General features: G+C 38.6%; 2 protein-coding genes across 2 annotated transcripts in view; one reads left to right on the top strand and one right to left on the bottom strand.

Annotated features, from left to right (window-relative positions):
* Positions 1 to 1,439: 1,439 nt before the first annotated feature.
* OPN3 (opsin 3) lies at positions 1,440 to 22,516 on the bottom strand. The gene is made up of 4 exons (XM_035322816.1): positions 21,930 to 22,516; positions 8,770 to 9,089; positions 7,508 to 7,759; positions 1,440 to 4,050 (listed from the first exon to the last, which is right to left on the bottom strand). Exons 1-4 carry the CDS (start codon positions 22,279 to 22,281, stop codon positions 3,787 to 3,789), a joined length of 1,188 nt encoding a protein of 395 aa, XP_035178707.1. The 5' UTR covers positions 22,282 to 22,516; the 3' UTR covers positions 1,440 to 3,786.
* The window catches only part of WDR64 (WD repeat domain 64), a 73,097-nt gene continuing 71,972 nt past the window's right edge, over positions 22,280 to 23,404 (top strand). Inside the window, exon 1 of the mRNA XM_035320671.1 lies at positions 22,280 to 22,494. Within this exon, the coding sequence (XP_035176562.1) occupies positions 22,280 to 22,494 (215 nt within the window). The remainder of the gene's footprint in view (positions 22,495 to 23,404) is intronic.

Raw genomic sequence — 23,404 nt, 5'->3', positions numbered from 1 at the left:
TGAATATTATATAGTTGATTATATAGTTGAATTTTGTTCTTGAGCTGAAGGCTGTTGATATAAGCTAAGGATAAATATATCATTAAAGGTTGTTCTTTCTGGATGGTTTAGCACAATACTATACTTGAATGTCCATTCCACTCAGCTATTACTGCAATATTTTAGCAGAAAACGGCATCCTCGGCTACTGCTGTAATGCAAAGAATAGGAGCACTGAAGATAATGCTTGTGAATACTGATTTCCTGACAGATTTAATCACTGTGATAAAAGATAATGTCTCAGTACTATAAAACCCAACTTTTCTGCATGAAGTCAGTTACATTCAGCATAAATCTAGCTTATTCTGGGAGCTGAAAAAGGATGGTTATAAGGCTGCAGAGCAGATTTGCATTATACATCCCATAGTTTCAATGAAACTATGTTAAAAGAAATGAATTGACTCTGAGGCTATCATGGTACTCACCAGACCTGCTGCTTCCCTTTGCATGATGGGATCATTAAAATTCTTAACTAGTTTATTTAAAACTTCCATTAATTGTGTACCCTTGTCATCTCATTCTTTTGCCCTTCATGCTTTCTCCTTTTTTTTTCTTTCTTTCTTTCCTCTTTTTTCCTCTTTCTGAATTTCTGTTACTTTAGGAACAGTAAATAGTCCAAATGTGAATGCTAAGCATCTTCTTCTTCCATTCCCTGTAATGGGAGAGAAAAGACCCACATAAGTCTCTGCATCTCCATTGGAATAAACAGGCAGTTATGGTTCATCCTCAGAACAGAAGAAAGACAGACTTAAAATTAAAAAAACAGTAACAGATCTGTAAATAACCTGGTGATACTCTCAACACTGAACGTTACAATACGTTAAGTTCTATAGCAGGGTGTGAATTTTGCATCAGTGTTGCAGATAGCCACAGAAAATTGTTGCAGTTAAAAGATGAGCAAATGAGACTGCAGCATGTTAACTACACGTGACCACATTTACGGAGCTAGTGGCACTTTACACATCTGCAACTGTCACTCTAAATGGTTTGCAAATTGTTTCATTTTAGGCCACCCATTTACATGAAATAGCAGAAATAATAAATTTACAATTGTTTTTATTGTTTTGTTTTCCTATATTGTTATATAATTGTAGTCGTTCTGTGTATTGTAGCAGTGAATATCATGTATTACATGAATTATTTAAAAATTACATACACTGTTATTCTTAATTACTTGAATTTTACCTTCAGAAATCTGGACAATGGATAGTTTCTCTTTACACTAAACTCACCCTCTGGTTGTTCTACCAGAGGGAAAAAAAAAAATAAATCAATTTCAATCTTGAAATGTTACTGTTCTCTGAGTGCCTAATGATACCCTTCAAGCTATCTCTAAGAGGTAGTGATATGAAACCAAATCCCTCTCAATGGGAAAAAAAATATCACTGAGAACACATTAATACAAATAAAATAAATTTAATCACTTACTGAAGGCTCAACATACAGAAAACACTAAAATATCAAACGTTTTATTAAAAGGATGGAATCATTTTATGCAACTAATGTACATTTTTCTCCTTCTGTAAATATAAAAGTGCATAGATGTAGTGATCATTAGCTGAAAATGAAATTTTTAACATTGAAACAAACATGCTTTTGTAAGGGCAGACCTTTGACATCATAAGACAATTTATCTATGCATTTATAGCAAAACAAAAAGAACATGAAAACAAAAATAACAAAAACAAAGACAAGTATATATCATCTGTTTTCTCTTGGATTATGATTTAATCCAGAAAATAGGGTGGACTCTAGATGTACTTTTGGAGCCAGATTACCAGTTCTAATACTCTAGTAAGGTACATGAATAAGGAATTTGTCTCTTCAAAGGCACTGGCACAAACATGTCTGTCACTTGTTTCAAGTTGAGGTCACTGCTCCCAGAAACTAGCTGACAGCTTCTGCATTTGTGGTCTGATTTTTTTTTATTTAAAGTTTTGTTCTTTACCATGAGATCAATATTTGATGGTGCTGGTAGTCATTCTGCATGTTGTCCATGTGCCTCTCAAAGATTTACCCCCAGATGAATCAAGTAATTTCTTAATGTTTTTTTCACACAGCTTTTACCAAGTGCTTACCAATGTAATGGGTGTGGTAGAGAATCAGCCCCCTTACTAGAAAACTATTTATCTAACTTCTTTATCCAATGTGACAGGCAGCCATGTCCAGAACAGAATCCTGTCATCATTTGGTACCAGCAACATTTACAAAGGTGAGAAAAAAAATCTGTATCTGTTCTGTTTGCTGAGCTCTAAGTAGGGCAGTCATTACTCCCACTGCAACTTAGGCAGAGGTTCCCCTGCTCTTCTTTAACTGTTACTTTAACCAAAGTGCCAGAGCAGGTTAAGCATTAATATAGGCTGAGGATCCTGCTCCATGTACGGAATAACTTGTATGCAGGATAAAGATGCATAAAGTACATATTTTAACAAAACACAAACAAACAAACATTCTCCTTTATCACTGCCTGGTGCTTTGATCTGTATGATTTTTCTCACCACATAGCTCAGTAGTCCCACCAGATAGCATGGAGAGAATGGCTTGCTGAGTACTCATGAGCAGCCTTCTGGTGGCTGTCGGTTTAACCACAGCTGCAGTCATTGTGGATACCACTTTTTTTTTCTTCTCTGCAAACCACCAAGTCAGACAAACTAACCCCAACCAACCTCCAAAATCCCTCTTTCTTAAGAACTCTGTGCAGTGGGAGTGCTGGCATTTTGGGGAATTATAGGATAACTCAGGCTGCAGGAGTCTCAGGAAGTCTCTAGTCTAATCTTTTCCATTGCTCGGCTGTCTACAGATTTTAAAAAAATTTCCTTATATCCAGTTTGAATCTCTTATTTCAGTTGACGCTCATCTCTCATCCTTTCAGCATGTATCACCCTGAACATCATGATTCCATCTTCTAGAAAACCTCTTCATTGCTATTGGAAGGTTGCTATTAGGGTCCCCTGAAGATTTCTGTTCTCCAGCCTGATCAAATACAGATCCACCAGTCTCCCACAGGCCAAGTGCTCCAAACCCTGACAATCTTGATGTACCCCACTGAGTGTACTCCAGTTTACTCCAGTTTAGAAGCCTTTCTTATATCAGGGGTTCAAAAACTGGATGCAGTATCTAGACATGGTCCAATGAGTGCTGAGTTGAGAGGCATAATCACTTCAGCCCGCCTACCAGCCATTTTCCACAGAGCTGCATCCCAGGCAGCCAGGGCCTGGCCTGTTGTACTGCATGTGGTTCTTCCTCCTCAAGTGTAGGACTTTGCACTTAATCTTGCTGAATTTTGTAACACTTTTGTCAGCCCATTCCTCCAGACAGATGAAGTTCTTCAGAATGGCAGTCCTGTCCTTGAGCCTACAGACTACTCCTGCCCAGATTGGGGTTATCTTCAAGATCAACAAGAGTGTACTTGTCACTTCCTCCAGGTCATTGATAAAGATGGGTGAGTCCCAAGATACTCCTGCAGGACTCTACTTGTTACTGGCCACTAGGTAGAGTAAAACCTGTTAAACGATATGATACTCTTTAAGAAATTTCTGAGTAAAAACATCCATCAACAAGCTTGGCACAGATGCAGAGCTGTCTGCATTGTGACCAAAACCAAACTGTCTGCAGAGCTTCAGATGCAGAATTACCTCAGTATTTCACAGCTTAGTATGGTTTCCTTGGCAGCCCACTGGCACTGGCACTGAAACCAGTCTCCAGCCGAAATAGTCCATTAGTTTCCAGTGACTCTTCAGCTCATCCCTATAGGGGCTTTACTTGGATGACATTTACTTTTGTTCCATTGTGTTTACTGTTATCATCTATTTGCTGAGTGTCATCACTGGTGATAATAAAAATGATAGAGGAAGAGCTAAATGTCACTTTCTTCTTTGGCCTGTCCCCTCCTTTTTGAGACATTACTATTGGTCGTATTGGTTTGTCATTCCCTTCTCCTGGGGTCTCTTTCACAGTCCTCTGGAATCTCATCAGGCGAAAGCACAGGAGTTGCAAAAGGCATTGTCGAAACTGCAAGAGAAAAACAAAATGAAATTACAACTTCCTAAGTGTTAAATATCATGTATGATCCAGTGAAGACAGCAACAGTAACTAACTCAAAATAACTTATTTCTGCATCTCCAACTTGTTCTGAGTTGGTTTCAGTGCCATAACAAATTAACTGATTTTTAGTGGGCACTTTTTCCCATACACCTTCCAAAGAGTTCAATAGGATCACGTGGCCAGTAGAGGGCACTGAAATGCAATTTAATATTTTACCACCAGCAAGCTCTGCAGTCAACAAATCAGCCCCAGAACATGCCATAGGTGTATGTTCTCTGACTATTCCATCTCTGAGTATTCAAAGATCACAATTTGATCTAGCAGGGGAAGAATGTTCTCAGAAGCACTTCACAGGAGGATGTACAGGGAAGGAACAAAGGGGGGCAGGGGGAGGTACAATGAAAGTAAAGTTTTCCATTTATACAACACCAGAGACTGAAATTTTAACAAAAGCATTTAATAATACAGATAGAAAATAAAATTTCAAAAGTGGGTAACACAAAACTAAAATGCTCCCTTTGAATAGGGAAGGAACGGAAGTCTTTCAGCTAACTAGAAGCCACTTATGATATAGACATTCTATTCTACCTTGAGACTAAATACACAAGATGTTCAGTGAAAGCTCTCATCAGTAAATATGAGGACAATTCCAGTAGTAGCATTGTTCTAAATGCTCTAATGGTGGCCTCCCTTTTGCAAAGCAAAGCATTCAAATACAAGGGTTAGAAGATGCACTCAGTAGTTCCCGTCTGTGCACATCTAGAGCTCAAGTATGACTCTTTAGGGAAATTCTCTGGTTTTAAAAAAAAGTGTAAAAAAAAGTTATTAAATAACTCATAATGAGACATGAGTATTACTCTATATGATTCTACATGGTCCCTGACTTTGTCTAGCTATCACACAAGAAGCTCACTGGCATGCTAGTATGGAATAAGGTTTTGGTACAGAAAATTAATCTACTCTGACACAGGAGAGGCAGGAGGTACTGCTGTGAAGGGAGCCTAGAAAGAGAAAAGTGGAGATAGAGAAAAGTGATCCTGTGTTATGTAAAAACACAACAGAATGGTCATGTGGAAGCCCTGATGTTTTCAGAGATAATGTGGTACCTCTGAGCGGCATGGATGTGAGAAGGCATAAGCATGTTAGCATAGGTCAGATATATGAAGGATATAATAGGGAAGAATTGGTTTATTATTCCTAAAGTAACCCAGAAGATGAGCAAAAATATCACTTTGGTCTTAATCTGGAATTAGAAGTGAGTGAAAAGTACTTCACAATGCATCTCCAATATGTTTAGCTGAATCATTCTCTTTGTGCCTATGACTTTACTGGCATTCTTCCTGGTATTGGTTTGATTTGCTTCCTGGCATCAGAACCTACAAAATCTTTTTCAGATTGATTAGTTTAATCTGACTTCCAAGTACCAAGTCAGAGCCACCATATTAAAGTGACTCAGTTGAAAATACGCTTTTGGAGCATGACTGTTGCTGGGGTCCTAAGTGAGGCTCTGAGGTTCTGCAGCCCCTTTCCTCCATCTCCACCTTCAGAGTTTAGTTCCCCATATCCAAGGTTGGCTCTGGTACCATGCAGCTGTATAACACTGAATCAGCCTGCCATGAAAAACACAGCATAGGAAGAGCTGTGAGATGCCACGGTGGGGGGCTTCCTGCCTCCACTCAGCAGCAGTACTGATGCTCAGCTTTTCCCTTGATGAGCAGCACTAATGCTCAGCTGGCCTGAGCCACGCTGCAGCTATGCCTTTGCCTGGCCATCCATTGGGCTGATGGGACCCCCCTGACCTGGCTGCCTTGTCTCTGGACTGCTGGCTGGCCCTGGCTGTTCCCTGGTAATTGCACACTGTGTAGAAAGTCACAGAAAATTCCACCTCTATAATAAGCTAAAGTTAATGAAATCCCAGGGAAGTCCTTCTAGCAATCATTTGTTTTGTTTCTTTTTAACCTTTTGTCCATTGATTCTACTATATTTAAATTCCAGATATCTTTAGCTATCTACCCTTGATTTCAGAAGTTTACAGTGTGAAGTTACATTTCCAGTTAACATTCTGGGTTATAGTGAAGCTATTTTAATGTCTAAACAAATTCACCAGCTCTGCTCGGCTACATTCAGTGGTTATCTTTATAGTACTGATGATTTGCAGAAAGAAGTAAATTACCTAGTTCCACATCTTTTACAAGTTACTAACAACTCCAAACACTTTCACTTTTCTCTGCTCTGTAAAGCAGCGAAATAAGCTAGTTTCCACCATTAAATCAGCAGTCTGCTTTTCATAATGAATACTACAAAAGTAGACGGAAAGTTATTTTTCTCATAGATAAATACACCTTCTTAACCATATAAAATTTATCTCCAAAATGCACTTGACTGTCATCCATGTGAGATTCTGGCTTTGAGTAAAATAAAGCTCTGTGAAATGTTATTGGTGTAATATATTTTTTCACCAAAACTGAAAATTCATCAAGACTGAAATGATCCAAGACAGTCTGTCAGATTTCGTAAAATGTTTATTTAAAGAATTAATGGAAACATTAAGAAAACAGTGTTTCACTTTTCTACTTTAAAATTGCCTTTCTAATACTGTAAACTTAGAAGCTTTTAAAATCATAAAAATTTGTAAATTTTTTGTCAGTAGTTGAGATTAAACAAAAAATCTGAGTCTTTTTCTCCTCCATCTTTCTTCCAGGTACTAACTGAATAGATACTTACTTTTGTATTCAGTGTTTTATGTTTTTCATGGTTGAGCCCCTGAGAAGTAATATATTTGGAATGTGTGTTCCTAAAAGTTTTCTTGGCTTAAGCAGAACTGGAGTACAGTTAATGGTTTCATTTCCTGGTATTTTAACATTATTGAAACACCCCACTTAATACTCGCTTTGCAAAACCCTTATGTTAAATTGTAGACAGGCATGTTTTTGTTCTCATGTTTTTGTGAGCATACTTATTTGAAATACTATGTTGAGTTGTTCAATCTTTGTGTTACCATAATGGAAGTGTCAGAGAAGCAATTTTTGTTTGTTTGTTTGTTTTCCTGAAAACAGACATTGGACGTTCTGAATTTTGTCTGATGGACTTCTACTGTGGTAAGGGAGGGATTCAGATAGGATTTTCTAGGTGTAGCCCATTTGGGGGGTAAATTGTCAAAAACAGATGCTTACAGTTTAACGCTCCTTCCCCTCCCTTTCTTATGAATGCTCACCTGTATAATTCAGATATCTAAAATCCAATTTTTCATAAACTACTCCGTTAAGCACAGTCTGTTTTTAATTTACTAGATTTTTGGCCATTTATCCTTGCTGTTCAAATCAAAGAATCTGCTCATTACAGATAAAAGTAAATCAGATATAAACTCCACAACTGTGGCATAGACTACTGATTATTCAAATAAGAAATTTTTTCATGTACCTACCTTTCTACTCATGAAAATATAGATGACTGGATTATAAGCAGTGCTTGACTTGGCAAAGAAAGATGGGATGATAGCTACTGTTGGAGTTACAAGGTTGCCATAGCCATATGTTACTAGAAGGGAGACCACTGCATAGGGCATCCAACAAATAAGGAAGGTAGAGATCATTAAGAAACACATCTTAGCCACCTTCTTTTCGTATTTTAGAAGTCTGATCACTTGAACAGTCTGAAAGTCTTCCACACAGCGAAGCTATAAAAGAAAAAGGGAAATGGTAAAGTAAAAGCATTGAATACTTCTACTTTAATTTACAAATAACTAATTCACTAACAGCTTTAGGTACAGATGTTATATATTCATTTTATCAACTACAGTTCTTCTGCAAGTTTGCATCATGCTTCCCAGACTTATTGTATACATTAAATAATGTAAAAACTTGCTTTCATCCATTAACATAAGCAAGTTCAGATTACATTCAGCAGTCCTTTAGTCTGAAAACTTTGACAATCCTGTTAATTTTTTTCTTCCCTCTGAAGATAATTGATGACAATTTGATAAATAGATTTCTCTGTACTGCTCTGCCACTTAAGTTTGTTACCCTCAAGTTATAAAATTTATCCTAATCAGAATACTAAGCAGCAGGTTCCCAGTGTCATCTGTGTGAATCTGACAAAATGCGGCAATGATGGGACACGTACATGAATGTCCTTGGCAATAGATGTCAGTTGTGCTGATACTGTTGACCACAAACTTGAATGGGTCTGTCAAGCTGATTATCCACAGAATATGAAACATTATCAATTCCTGACCCTGAAGATTCAGACTGAATTAAAATGGGTTGCCTGAACACGGAAAACTGGTTTAACAGAGCTTAGTCTCCTCTTGGAAATGTTTTACAGAGTTATCCTCTCAAGAGCAATGAAGAGGCAAGATTTATTTAATAATAAGGACTGCAACCAAAGATTTTTCCTTTCTGTTTTAAGGAAGGATCTACTGTCAATCAGTTGGCAGGAAAAGTTCCCTAATCTGCCTTTTATTTGTAACTCACAAACTATTAAACAAATAAATCTTGGTAGCTCTAGGCTGGTTCTCCTTCAACCATACACCCTTTCTAGTGGTCCCTGACATGGCTGAACATTAAGGTCCTGAAGTTTGAACAGGAACTGAGAGAGCAGATTTAGGCTCTGATCCAAGTTTAATATATGGTACCAGCATTTCCAACTGAAAATATTTCATTGAAAGTCTTATTTCCATCAACTTACCATTCTTACTGCATATAGAATATGTCCATAGCAATAGGCCATGATCACAACAGGTACAACCAGACAGCCAAGGAAAAAAAAGAGCACAAAGGAGGTGTCATTGGGGTCTTTTGACTTCCAGTCCACTGAGCAACCTAATCCATGAATTTCCAATGTGTATCTGTTCCAGCCCAAAAGAGGTGCTCCAGTCCAGGCCAATGAATAGAGCCAGATATATGTGATAGCTCGCCAAGACCAGGAGAAGTCAATCACTTTTGCATGGACCACTCTAATGTAGCGTTCATAGGCGAGAACAGTGAGAGTCATAATTGAAACAATTCCTGTAAGAAAAGTAAAGGAAAACAATTAAATCATCCACAAACATTGTAAAATGGACTCAAATCCTCTTGATAACTTGGTGGCAAAGGAAACATTTAACTTAAAAATAAAGTTAGCTCATATTATGAGTCTAACACCAATAAGCTTTTTAGGTGACACCTCAGTAATCATTATCTACTAACTCAAACAGTACTACTAACTTCAGAACTACTCAGAGTAGGGTACTACAATCTGCCCCATGGTGTAAGGTGGACAGAAAGTAGGACAAACAGAAAGGACAACTGAACTAATACTTTTTCCTAAATGTTACTTCATTGATGGATCATGCTCCAAGGGTTTTTTGTTTGTTTTGATGATTTTTTTTCCTTCCTTTCTTTTAAGGAAAAGCTGCCATATAAAAATGTGATAATAAACAATAACACTCTATTACAAATCTAGAGAATTCAGAGCTGAGACTAAAGCCAAGGGAAGCCTTCAAGAACTGGGAGCACTGAAATACACTTTTAACCTGAACAAAATGACGAGCAGAATTACAACTTTTATCTAGATTTCATGCAAGTCTTTCTATTCAAAAACAAACAAACAAACAAACAAACAAAAAACTGATGCAGCAAAATGTTACATAGCTGAAGGAGTCCTCTCTGAAAGAGATCTGTTGGAGTTTCCTTTCCTATCTTGCTGCTACCATAAAAATACCATAGTCCTCATTCCAATTATTTCTACATTCTCTCCTTTTCTGTCCACCTCAACCACACTACACACTTGATGTGTCAATACAGAAATGTTATTTTCAGCTCTCACCATTATTCTATCCAGACACTTTAATGAAGTCAAGGAAATTCTGTCCTGAGTAGGACATAAGGATTTCAGTTTCAATGGTCTGTGAAATTTAATGATAAAGAGCAAATCTGCCCATTATGCATATGCCAGTGAACTGAAATCTGTTAAGATGCAGACATGAAGCTCATATACTTTTAAACAACACAACCTGAACATAAAAGGGTTTCACAGCACTCTGTGTATGAACACTTGTGTCTGTATACATTTTATCTAATAAGCAGCATGGGTATTTATCACAGATTCCCATGGTGTTTCATTTTTTCAAGTACATTCATATTAATCACAATATTAATTTATACAGGTGGGAGAAGGTTAAATGTGCAGATCTTGCTGCTAGAAAGAAGATAACCATTTTAGTAGTCAGAAACCTTCAAAGGATATCACAAATGTCTCATCTCACTTGGAAAAAGAGTAAGCTTTAAGGAATACAAATCAACAATTTGAGCAACAGCAACATGAATTTTAGGAAGACAATTAAGAATAATAAAATCTAGGGAAACACTTAACCTCTGTGTAAATATATTAATTCACAAAATCAGCATACTACTACTACCTATCTCACAGAAGGTTATGCTTTAAGATATCTGTAAGAAAGCAGCTTCATCCTGCAAGTATCAGAGGATTTTTAATTCATTTATTTTTAAGTTCATGAGTTCAGAAAGCTTTATTGATTAACAGGAAAGTGACACATTTTTGTCATTTCATTATACATCTTTTCCACTCTGCATCAATGTGTATCCAAAGCATGTTTGACAATTTCAGTAACATCTTTGAGAAAGAAGCATTGATTAGCTGAAGTAATTCTAGAATAGCATTATGGATAAACCATTAAAATGGGATATGAACCAGGTTTCATATCTGTGAATAATCTGGAGCAAAGACTGGAAATCTTGTATGCTATTTTCAGTTTCTTACCTATTGGGAATTCCAGCTATTTGGGTATGTGCTTTGTGGCAACAAATTCCATTATGAAGCTGCAAAGCTGTAAAAGCAGAAAAATGCCCAAGGGCCTCATACAGCTCTAAGTACCAAGGGCTGGGATGTGCTTGCCACCTCCACACTTAGTGATGCAAACATAATACAGACGCAGAAATCTTCAAAGTATCTGTTCAAGCCTGACCTGCCATGGTCCATGTGCAACATGCACTTTGACAGTGTGCAGTTTTTTCCTTATACTAATAACACTTTTGAGTTACAACCAAATTTCTACACAGCACAAAAAGTCTTCAGTGAGTTACCTGTATCTTACTTGGATAACTGCCTGCACCTCTGCTGCACTTATCCAGCAGATGGGAAACTTCTCAAATGAGCAAATTATAATTAAATTGAGGTGGGGAAGGGAGAACTTATACATTTCAGTAGTTGAAATTTAATTCAATTGGAGATTTTAGCTTTGATGTCAAGGAATGATTTCAAGCAGCAGTTGTGATATATTCAGCAAACTACACAATTCTTATGGAATTTTACAGCTCACAGTTATAATTAACAAATGAAGGACATGCACATCCTTTTGAGCTTACTTTAAGTTAGTTACTTTTTTTCTTGTTGTAATGCAAGATCCAATTAAATATATTTAATGTGCCTAGTAATGCCACTAGCAAGATTAGAAGAAAATATCTAAGATGCAGATAAAGAATAATTGTTAAGTATATACATATATGTATACACATATGCACACACAGTCATAGTGTTAATGAAGTAAACAAGAGCTTTTTCACAAGAACTAGTTACATAGTTCAAAGGGCTCAATAAGAAAACATGCATTTTGAAAGCATCCCCAAATGGATTTAAGAGCTCATTTTCTTAAAGTTGTCATACCTGCTTCTAATAAACTCCTATCCTTAACAGACTTATTTGGAGAAGTCTAGCAGTCAGTCTTTAATCAAACAACTCTTCATCATTAGAGAAAACGGTTTGGGAGTCAATAATAACTACCAAATAACCTTGCCACGTACACACACATCTGTTTGCCCTTGAAGCAAAAGTTGTTATATCAAAACAACTTCTATAAAAGCTAATCCTCTAGATTTGATGGGTTTTTGTTCTGCAAGATTACTAGCTGGTGGTTTTAGATACAAAGCTAAAACTAGAAACAGATATATAAAACTTCACCTTTGCATTCAGATTCTGTTATATGTAGTGTTTATTTCATTGTTATACACACAGGTTTTTCCCAACAAATGTCAAATGAGCTCTAGAGAGGCCAAATGAAGTTTATTATGGTTGACTGCAAAGAGTTCATGAGTGAATCCCGCAGCCTTCATTCACTCAAGCAAAATTAATAATAAACATTAACAGGGCCTCTGTACCTAAGGACTTCATCCATTCTCCCCTTTAGATTTTAACACAAATCTTTCAAAATATTTCTTCTTTCTTAATCTTTTTCTGTATTAGGCTCCACTTCACTGTCTTTTAATGGCCTTTCTAATGTGAATGATTTATTCTTTTAAAGCATTGATATACTAGAACATTTATTTTACATCCTAAGCGATCATTCTTTATGCCCTGTTCACAGTTCTGTGTCTTTGCCCAGCATTGACACTATACCCTCATGTCAGGAAAGAAGGGGGGAATGGGTAGAAGATCAGATTTAAAGGACTTAAATGTAGGATTGTATTCAAAGCAATAAAAAGTGTCGGTTATTTGCAGTTCAGAAAAGACTGTTAAATTCATCCTGATAATAAATTTATGTTAAATATGATGCTGAACTTGTTGAACCATCTATTAACAGTCCATTTAACTGATCTGATGGGATATCTATGCTGGGCATTAAAGGTTCTCTGCTTCTTCTGTGGTCATTAAGCCTTCTTGGCATAACCTATAATTTAAGACAATTAGGAGTAACACATACCTGTAGCCACCTTAATTTTCAAACAATATGCAGGACACCATAAAAATCATAATACAGTTTGGATGATGGATTCATTTCTAAATTTGAGAAAATACAGCCTTAGTTTCTGTACTTTTCTATTCATTAAACTTTCAGGCAAATTTGAGAAGTAGCGGTATCTCAATTTCTCTACTTCCAGTTATAGTTGTATATTCAGAACCAAAATTGAAAGGGGACTTAAAAGTTAGGTTCTACTGTAAATAAATAAATCCAGAATGCTAATCTCATCTAATTCAGATTAAAATAGGAGTAAAATCAAGGTTTAAACAAGGGTTAAAAACAACGTTTCTAATGTGAGTGAAAAAATAACCTTGTTGTGGATCCCACAGCAAAACACAGTGTTTTTGTTTTGTTCCCTGGCGCCCCCCCCCCCCCCCAACATTGATTAACTCTTTATATTGATTTCTCTTTGTTGAAACTAGCTGTGATGTCAAGTTTCAGAACACTAAGGAACAGGTAGAAGAAGGTAAATGTCCTTTAACTACCCATATGCTGAACCACAGAGGCTAGCAAGAACATACCTGGTGACACTAGAAACTACCCTTAGTATTGAAGGTATCATAAGCATGTAAGAGCATATGAGACTCTATATTCTGTGAGGTTGAGGCTTCCTGGGGCGTGGGGGGCAGGGTTGTGATTTGGGGGCAGAAGTGGTTGTGTGTTGTCTTCAATATTATCTTGTGAATGGCTGCGTGCATCTGGTATTTGGCTTTACACTGGCTAGTGAAACTCTGTGCAGATCCTCTTTCACACATGACACTCTAGTATGGATCATTTCTTTGCAAGGCTACATTCATGGAATTTCTCACGTCAAATAAATGGAATATTCTTCAGATATATAATGTGTCTCTCCAGATGCCACAATGCCCTCCTAGTGCTGAGCTGGCAGTTTGAGTGGAACTATACTCAAGTGGAACAGCAGAAGCTGTCAGCTGACTCCTGAAATTTTTCAGCTGATAATGCAGGAAAGAAAGAAACTCTATGTAGCGCTACCTAGAATAGGCACACACAGGAAAAAAAAAAATCTCATGCAAGTAGAACATTTCTCATTTTCTCAAAGACTCTTTGAAACCTGTCTTCAGAGATTCCCCTTTCATGTCTCCACAGTTACACACACATACCTGGCCCATCTTCTATATTTCCCACCTTTGTTATTTTTGTTTCAGTCCTGCTACCAGTTAATATCTTGCATATTACAAATTTTAGTGGGAAAGGATGTAAATACAGGGCAGCAGCAAAAACACCTACTGATTTTTCTTTGCATACTCAAAAAAACAAACTGAAAGACAAATCTATGACCACAAAGGATCTCAGGTCACATTTACCATTAAAGAAGGGAGCAAATAGCCTATTTCTCCAAAGATATGTATTAGGTGCTTCAAGTTTCATTACTCTGATTGAGATACCTGTCACTACTTCTACATGCAGTCAGTCCTGTCAATAAATTAGTCTAAAACAGCCCCTATGAAGTAACCACAAGTCTTTGGTTTCAAGCTATTTAAGTTAAAGAGGACTTCATCCATCTTCCTTTCTTCCCCATCAGAAAATCAAAACATGTGAACTTTCAATCAATTTTGGTTGGCTGGTAAACAGCAGGCTACAGTGTCTGATGTAACCACTGAATTTAAAGGTGTTCCTTAAGTTAAGCCAAATCCTGGCAGGGATTTGTCAAGAGCACAGAGATGCAAGGCTTCTTGTGCTGTCCCCACAGAAACACAGTGCTTTATGTAATGCCATACTTTGACTGGGATCAACAGTGGCAGTTCTCACCTAGAAGAACCTTGCCTTTTTTAGCCTGGGGTATACACACATCTGTTGTCTTGCACTGCTTCCAGCCACCTTTTGTGAGACTTACATACATGCAAAGCTCCATTCATTTTCCATTTAAAAAAAAAAAAAAAAAAAAAAAAAAGTGGCCCAGTTCAGAGGAACACACTGAACTTTACATATATATTTCTTTTCTAAGCAGTTTTTCTGGAAATGATGTAGATTTCATCCAGGATGAGTTACACATTTTAATATGATGAACTATGTGCTGATTAAAAAACTAAAGTGTTACAGAAAGCCATTATGGTTATTACTTGGATATTAGCCCCTAGTATGCAAACCTGCATTTTTTTTTTTCAATAAAAAGAGCCATATATGAGAATTCATTACTTTGACTCCCATAACAAAAATATGCATTTCAAAATGTTTTTACCTGAAGCCATTTATTCTTGAGATCTAGGTAGTATGATTCAAGACTACGGCCCAATATCCTGAAGATTGATTTAATTTACTAGTATATCAGAGACTTTCAAACTCTTTCTGAAAGACTTGACTGACCAATATTTATAGATAATGCTTGTCCGATACACAGATTTTCATCTCAGAATACTCCTTTCCTCAAGCAGTGATTATAAACACTGTGTTAAGGAACTATAGATGCTATTTGAACTCTGATTTAGGCCTGGGCAATTGCATCCACATGAGTAGGGTCATTCTCATTTAAATTGTAAGTTAAACATAGCAGAACAGAAGCATATTCTTGTTTAAACCAGTAGCATACAATTTCTGTGTTGCAGCTTGTACTTTTCTCCAGTAGCAAGCCACAAATAAATCCACAGAACCTCTTTTTTCTTTTTTTTTGCCAGTTTTATTGTTTTCCTGCTGAAATACTGCATTTGAGGTAGGTTTCATCACATCTCATGTAACTTTCTATTTCTTCTGTACACTGTTTTTTTCCAGAAGTCATATTATTCTTGATATACCATGAAATACTTCAAGCTACACAGCGTAGGTCATCATAGAGAAAACTGAAAAGCACATCTCAGCTGCATCATCCCATACGGTGCATGTGTATTCTGACTTTATAAACCTTAATTAGAAAGCAATATTGCAACACTCTTCAGAAACAGATCTGTTAGTTTCATCTAACATCACCCACAGTTGCTCCTGCCTTCTCCCTGTAATATATAACTTACTTGGATTCTGTTTGCCATACTGCCCACCAAAAATGTCTTGTGATGCAGAGTGGGTATCAGATACACGTTCCTGACAACTGAGCAACTCTGCAACGTAACTACAACATTTTCTATGATTCTATAGAAACTGGACTCTTTGTCAGGGAGCATAGTGATAGGACAAGGAGTAATGTCTTTAAACCAAAAAGGGGTAGATTTAGATTAGATATAAGAAGAAATTTTTCACTTATAGGGTGGTGAAGCCCTGGAACAGGTTACCTAGAGAAGCCGTGGATGCCCCATCCCTGGAGGTGTTAAAGGCCATGTTGGATGAGGCTTTGAGCAACCTGGTCTGGTGGGAGGTGTCCCTGCCTATGGGAGAGGGGTGTGGAATTGGTAGTATTCTGTGATTCCATAATACAGCAAAGAAGATTCACTTTTGAGACAGACCAAGTTCAAAGAGTGTATTATTTTTCATATCAGTTAAGACTTGACCTGCATCTAAGTGCTGAATAACTTTTTTGCATATCTTATCAGAGGAGAAAGCCCCTCTTCTGCAAGCCCTCCTCACCTCCTTCATAATGGAACAGCTAAATGCCATCTATTCAGTTGAAACAACTTATTGTCCATGGCAAGACAAGGCATTACTACACTCTGTTTTGTATTACTTAATATATAACCAAATCTATTTGAATTCAGCAATTAAGTTTTAGAGTATATTTTTGGTGACAACTATGTATCGTCGCTTATTTTTCAACAAATTTTAGTATCCACAGCTTAATCTAGATAGGTGAAAAAAATCACTTCTCCTGGACAGAACAGATTTCCAAGTATATTTTATATACACAATTACTATGAAAATAGCGTAGAATTAATCACCTCCCCTATGTTGAACACTGTAAGGGATTAATTCACTTCAAACAAATTGCTAAAGCTGAAAGCATGTTGATCAAGTCTCCAGCTGTCTGTAACACAAGATCCTAAAACTGTCTGCTGACTAATAGAAAATGCTTTTAGTGATATTAAATCAGTGCATACAACATGTATTGGTAATGTGAGTTGGGGGTACAGGGTATCATTCTTTCACAGTATGTAGAAGCAGCCTCAGATAAACCTGTGGATGCACACCTCTTGCACAAATCAAGTTCTGCAACAGTCACTGTCATTTAAGAGTCTTATTTGTCTGTGAAAGGCCAGCAAATGCACATAAAGATTACAGAATCACAGAATAGTCTAGGTTGGAAGAGACCTCCAAGATCACTGAGTCCAACCTCTGACCTAACACTAACAAGTCCTCCACTAAGCCATATCGCTCAGCTCTACATCTAAACGTCTTTTAAAAACCTCCAGGGATGGTGACTCAACCACTACCCTGGGCAGCCCATTCCAATGCCTAACCACCCTTTCAGTAAAGAAGTTCTCCCTAATATCCAACCTAAAAGTATTACACCCTTAGTGTGTTACTCTATAATTAAACAAATAGTTACTTCAGGTAAAGGGGGAAACTTCTCTGTTAAGAGAGACATTTGGGTTTTTTAACTGTCAAGTGTCTTCTCTAACTCTTATACCCAAAACCTACACTCTCAGTGATAACATAAAACCTTCTAGGTACGAGTTGTGTAACTAAATCAGATTTAGGGATTACCCAGATCTCTACTACTTGCAGCTTGGTTGACTACTACAGACAGGAAAAGAGAGAGAAGGTTTTATGTAAAGAAGGGTTGGCAGGCTCAGTGGGACTGGCACAGAATTGACTGCACAACTCTATGGAAAAGTGACCCTCACAGCTTTAATACATCACTTAACTGAAGTAAGTATTTTATTCCATCGGGACAGTGCAACTGTTAAAAATCAGAACTCTGTAAAGTAACCTAGATGGGGATTACTGTCCAATACCTGCAACCATGGCATCAAAACTTAAACTTGTCAGCACTCATTTGATGAAATGATGACAGTTTTGCACTCTGGTGAGCAGATTGTCTCCACTCTGTCACCAGCATCTACACATTGTAAAGGTTAAACCGAAGTTCAAGTCCCAGAAAAAAACATCCAGCAATAGCACCAACAGTAAGCCCCAATCTGCACAAGAAGAAGCAGAAATTGCTACATTGCCTAATTATAATGTTATGGTAATGCAAGTGTAGACAATTGCAAGTAACATAAAAATAGCTGTTTATCCCTAGACAGACAATCAGTCTGAAGCTATATTACTTCTCAACTGAAAAGCTTTGAAACATGCCAATTTGCTTATAGTGCATAAGTTCTGGATCTCAAGTGCCTCCAATTGGCTAGACTGACTGGTAAAATGAGAAGCACTTTTGCAAATGAAATATTCAGATTCTCTGACACTAAACTCCTAGGAGTTCTCTTTGCTGTGATTTAAAAAAAAAAAAAAAAAAAAAAAAAAAAAGTTGTCATCATGACGTAACGAAGACTTCTGAAAACACAGATGTTACCAGTTCATTTTAAGCACATACTCCACCTATAACAACATATGGAAAAATTATAAATACAGCTGCATGATCACAATTTTCAAAGTGAATTCTGATTCTGGATTATTAGCTACAGTAATTGGAAAGAATGCAATTTTCAAAACTTGTTAAGAAATATCCCTGAGTTTAAAATGAAAGTCACAATTGGTTTAAAGTAGTATTAATCATGTTTCGTAAACTTGTTCACTATTAGGTAAAATTGTAGCTTAAGACACTGCAAACCAATCTTGCTCAAGACCGAAGTGCTATGAAGTCAATGGTGAATATAATGCCACTATTTAAAATTGTTTCCATTCATCTGCCACATGGAGGCTGTCTGAGTTCATGACATAAATACTTTTGTTACCAGAAGTAGCTAAACGCAGAGGTAAGCCAGGATCAGGATATCAAGTTCTTAGCATAAGCTGCAATATAGGCATAGAAGGGGTGGTGCTTTTCAACCTTATACATCTCAAATTCAAAAGCTTTCCTTCAACCTGTCATTTATAGATCATCTATAAACTATACAACTATTTCTGGAAGGCATGTCCTATGAGCAGAGGCTGAGGATACATAGTTTGTCTAGCTAGGAAAAAGAAGGCCAAGAGGCAGCCTCACTGCTCTCTGCAGCCTCTGAAGGAAGGGAAGCGTAGAAAGAGGTGCCGATCTCTGCTCCCTGCTCAGCGATGACAGGATGCACAGGAACAGCACAAAGCTGCACCAGGGGAGCTTCAGAATGGACTTAGCACTGTGAGGGTGGTCAAACACCAGAAGAGGTTTTCCAGCGAGGTGGTTGATGGCCCAAGCTTATCAGTGTTCAAGAGGTATTTGAACAATGCCCTTTAACTTTGGTTAGCCCTAAAGAGGTCAGGCAGTGGACTCGATCTTCACAGGTCCCTTCTCACTGAACTATTCTACTATATTAACCACAGAAGACAGCTTAGAATATCAGCTGCTCTCCCAATAAAAACAAAATCAAAACTGAACAGCCTTTGGACTGAAAGCGTACAGAAAAGTTAATACGACAAAGTACAAGCTCATGCACAAGAATGTAATCACTTTACAGTAAATAAACAGGCTTTGGTCACTCCACATGAAGTAGCTGGACTGTGTCCAAACCCAGCAAATACCTATATCAGTGAAGTAACCTCACAGTATTTGTTATTATGATCTAATGGACTTCACAGCCATGGTATCAGAACTATCCCCACTTTATTCTAGAAACGTCTTTATTAGGTCACTCTGGTTTACTGAAGTTGAAAGCTACAAAGCTGCAACTGTCTTGCTTAGTTAGTAAAGCCATTACTTTTAAGTGTCAATTTAAAACAGTTGAATTCATGTGTTTTCCGATCAGTGAACATACTCTTTATTCCCAAAAGTTCTCGAAAGAGAGTTACACTGTATTATTCATTGCTAGGTACTATGCATACAAGGCTTCATTACCTTACCTTTTACCCTGTCAACCCTTACTCCAAGAAAACAGCTGACGTGGGATATTCAAGAGAAGTGTATTTATAATACCTGGTTACTCTGAATGAAATCCCCAGTCAGTCTCTTCACCACCACTACCACCAAAAGAAAAAACACCCTCAAGGCATTGCTCTCTTCATAGACATATTAAATATTGAAAATAGAAGCTGTGGTGGCAGTAGTCCAGATGAGAAACAGAGAAGTGTGATGCTACCTGCAGGGCATCGTTGTTTTTTCAGTATTGACATGCCTCTGCTCTCCTACTCAGTTAGGTGGGGAACTACATATCTTCAGTAGCAGAAAAGAGCTATCTTTTTATTTCCAGCTGAGAATATGGAAGCATTGGTATGTACAAAAGGAAACCTTAAGACTAGAAGTAACTTTACTGTGCTACTGACAAATTATAGTATCCAAGTGAAATATTTTCTATTACTTTACACGGCAGCTGAACCAACTCAAATTCAGGTGTCAGATAATCCTAAGTGGTGCATTTACTCTCCACTTCCATGGGAAAGACTCCACACAGAAACATGCACTTCTCTAATACATCATAAAAAATTCTTCTTACTGAAGCACACTATGTAAGAGGAAAATAACATGACCAAGCACAGGAAGATGTGGTTTTGCAAACCAAAATGCTACTTGGATCATTCTGTAATTAAGACCCATGAGTTTGCCTACTTTTCTTTGTAAATAAATTTTATATAAGAAAGCAATACAGGAAAGCATCAACATAAAATATAGTGACCAAATATGTCACTAAAAAACAGAAATGAGAAGACACGTATGATCAAGCATTTTGTTTCCCAATTAATATCTCATTATTTCTATTTATTCCATCTTTGTAAGTAAGACATGATTACTAAGGCTTCTTTGTTTGTTTGTTTTTCCATTACCCTTACTATACCTCTTATTTTTTGATCTATATACAAAATGCCTTCATCAAAAATTGTAAGTATAACACATAAGGGATAAAGATAGGAACAGAAATATACTTAACTTCTTCTATGTAAACTTAATGTTCAACTGTCTGGCAGAACCAAATTGCAGATGTCCAAGTTTCTCAAGTATTTGAACGGTCTGACTGATACAGACAGCCTAGAGCTGGGTGCTCTAGTATTTTCCCTCCTAACACTAGGAAACAAATGTCTAAGAGCTGTGCACCATTAAAAATATTATGTGATACTAAACTCTGCACAAAGGTCTAACTACAGCCTGAAGATCTGCCTCCCAGGATCCAGGATTTTTGCTACTCTATGCAGCAGTAAAATGAATCACAAGGAACCACACACCTTCATCCCAGCAGCCAAACAAAAGCACATTTAAGCACCACATGAAACAAAGATTAGGCAGGAAAGCTGCAATCCTTACAAGAGACATTAATTTGCCTTAATAAATCCAATTTTCAGTGAACACACATTGTGTGAGCACATGCGGTAATCCACCTCTCATTTGTACACCTCTGCTAGAAAGGAAAAGAACTTTAAAATGAACTTTTTGTTCCTGACTAGCACTTGCCTTCACCATTATAAACACAATCCTGTTATTTACATCACTCCCTATCAGTAAATGAATAAATATCTATATTCCTTTTAACAGGCTGCATGACTGTTAAATACACAGCTGGACCACATCCTGCTCTTTTGCAGACGTCTGTATAGGGCAAGCATGAATCTCAGAAACAAACACACAGATGTTATGTGGGGGGGAGGGAGGAGGTTGTGGTTTGGGTTTGTTTGTTTGTTTTTTCTTGGTTTGTTTTGGTGGGTTTGCTTGGATGAAACTAGTGGAAGTACTCCTACAGTGCTAAAAATCCCTTTTCACAGGAAGCAGTGATTCTGCAAATAGCACTCTGACACTGTTACAACTGAAAGATAATACTTGAGTTTCACAGAGGGATAAAAAAAATAATAGAAAAATAAAGAAAAAATCAAGGTGCTGCCATGTTTGGGATAGTTTTAGAGACAGAGAAGTCCAAACACCGGGGAGGCTGCACCCCTCCTGCTGTAAAAGGGCGCATTTAGAGTAAGCCATCATTTTTCTATCAGCCCCACTGATGAAGCTGTTGCTTATCCAGAGGATAAGGCATTTTCCCACAGAAAACGCAACTGTTCATGCCAAGTCCCTCCATCACTCAGAGCTGGGCCGGGGCTGAGGGACGGGACGGTTGGTGCTGAGGGGGCGGCTGTTGGTGACAGGCGGGGAGGGAGAGGGAAGGGCCGCACCCACCGAAGAGGCTGTTGCTGAAGCCGTCCCAGACGCAGCCGGCGGCGTCCCAGACCCAGCGGCTCCTCAGGCAGGACATGAAGGTGAGGCTCACGCCGAAGACGGACACCAGCAGGTCGCTGAGGCTGATGTTGACGAGGAAGAGGTTGGTGGGCGTGCGGAGCCGCTTGAACTTGTAGTAGAGCACCAGCACCAGCAAGTTGTTGCACAAGCCCAGCACGCCGATGGTGGCGATGAGCAGCGCCAGCAGCTCGTAGGTGCCGGCGCTGAAGGGGGGCCGCGCGCCCGGCGCCTCCTGCTGCGCCGCGGGGGGCTCCAGGCGGCTGGTGGCGGCCGAGCCGTTCCCCCAGGCCATGGCTCGCGGGCTGCCGGTGCCCGGCCGCAGCGGGGCTCATCCCCTCCGTACTCCCCAGTTCCCTGGCAGCCCGCTAACGAGGGCAGGAGGAGGAGGAGCCCTCTCCGCCTTCCCGCCCACGGAGGGCGAGCCCTCAGGCGGCGGCGCCCTTGTCCGTCGTGAGGTGCTGCCGCCGGGTGGCCCTCAGCGGCTCTTTCTCAACCCCGCCTGTCAGTGAGCAGCCTGGTTGTGACCGGGATGGGGCTGCTGCCTCCTCTGCCGTGAAATTTTCCGTGTGTTTCGACTCCCTGAAGCTGCTTTCCTGAGCGCTCCCCGCCAGGTAGCTCTGTGTGGGGCAGTCTGGCTTTACGCCGTGCTTCAGGAAGAGGTAGAAACTGCTGAGCCGCTATTTAGACTCCAGATGTCTCACCAGTGACACTACCCTCTCCTTCCCCTCTGTGGACATAGTTTCTATTAAGACTGGCTTTTTTATTATTCTTTTCCCTAGTGAGTCTGAGTTAGTGGTCTTTGCTTAAGCGTCTAGGATGAGCAGCAGAGGAGGAAGGTGCTTCCCCACAGGCCTCTGAGGTGGCTGTAGCAGCTGCATCTTCATAAAGCAACTGGCAGCATTATTTTTGCCCACAGGTAAATCTATGCAAGTGAAAACCTTTTTTTGTTTGTTTGTTAGACACGAGGTAAGTAAGTCATGTCAGGTACTGAAGTCACCTATTTTTGCATCTTTGTTTCCAGTGTGTGTTATGCGAAAATGGTGCAGAAGCCTGCCTTCCTACAACTGTAGCTGGTAGTAGTCAGGGAGCTGAAGTAACTGCAAGCTGTGCTAGGTTAGCTGTACTGTCTCCAAACTGAGCTTTTGTCCCTGAATATGTATGGCTGTAATTTTTGCTCAGCCTAGCTTTAGGCCTAACACACCTTGCCAGATAAAACATCAGTCTTCCCCACAGGAAGGCCTCCAGTTTGTTTGCTGACCCACACATGTTCTGGTTGGAAGGTAGGTGCATTGAGAACACTGATAGGGGCCAGCCTTCGCTGGGATCAGACAAAACTTTCAGTTTAGATCTCTTGTTAGTTCAGATTATATATAAAGATCAGACATGTCAGCTACGGAAGCAATAGAATTTTCATA

Source organism: Oxyura jamaicensis, chromosome 3 (genome assembly GCF_011077185.1).
Source record: "Oxyura jamaicensis isolate SHBP4307 breed ruddy duck chromosome 3, BPBGC_Ojam_1.0, whole genome shotgun sequence".
NCBI lineage: Eukaryota > Metazoa > Chordata > Aves > Anseriformes > Anatidae > Oxyura > Oxyura jamaicensis.
Note: the sequence above shows the minus strand (reverse complement) of the source record. Positions and strands in the feature narration are given on the sequence as shown.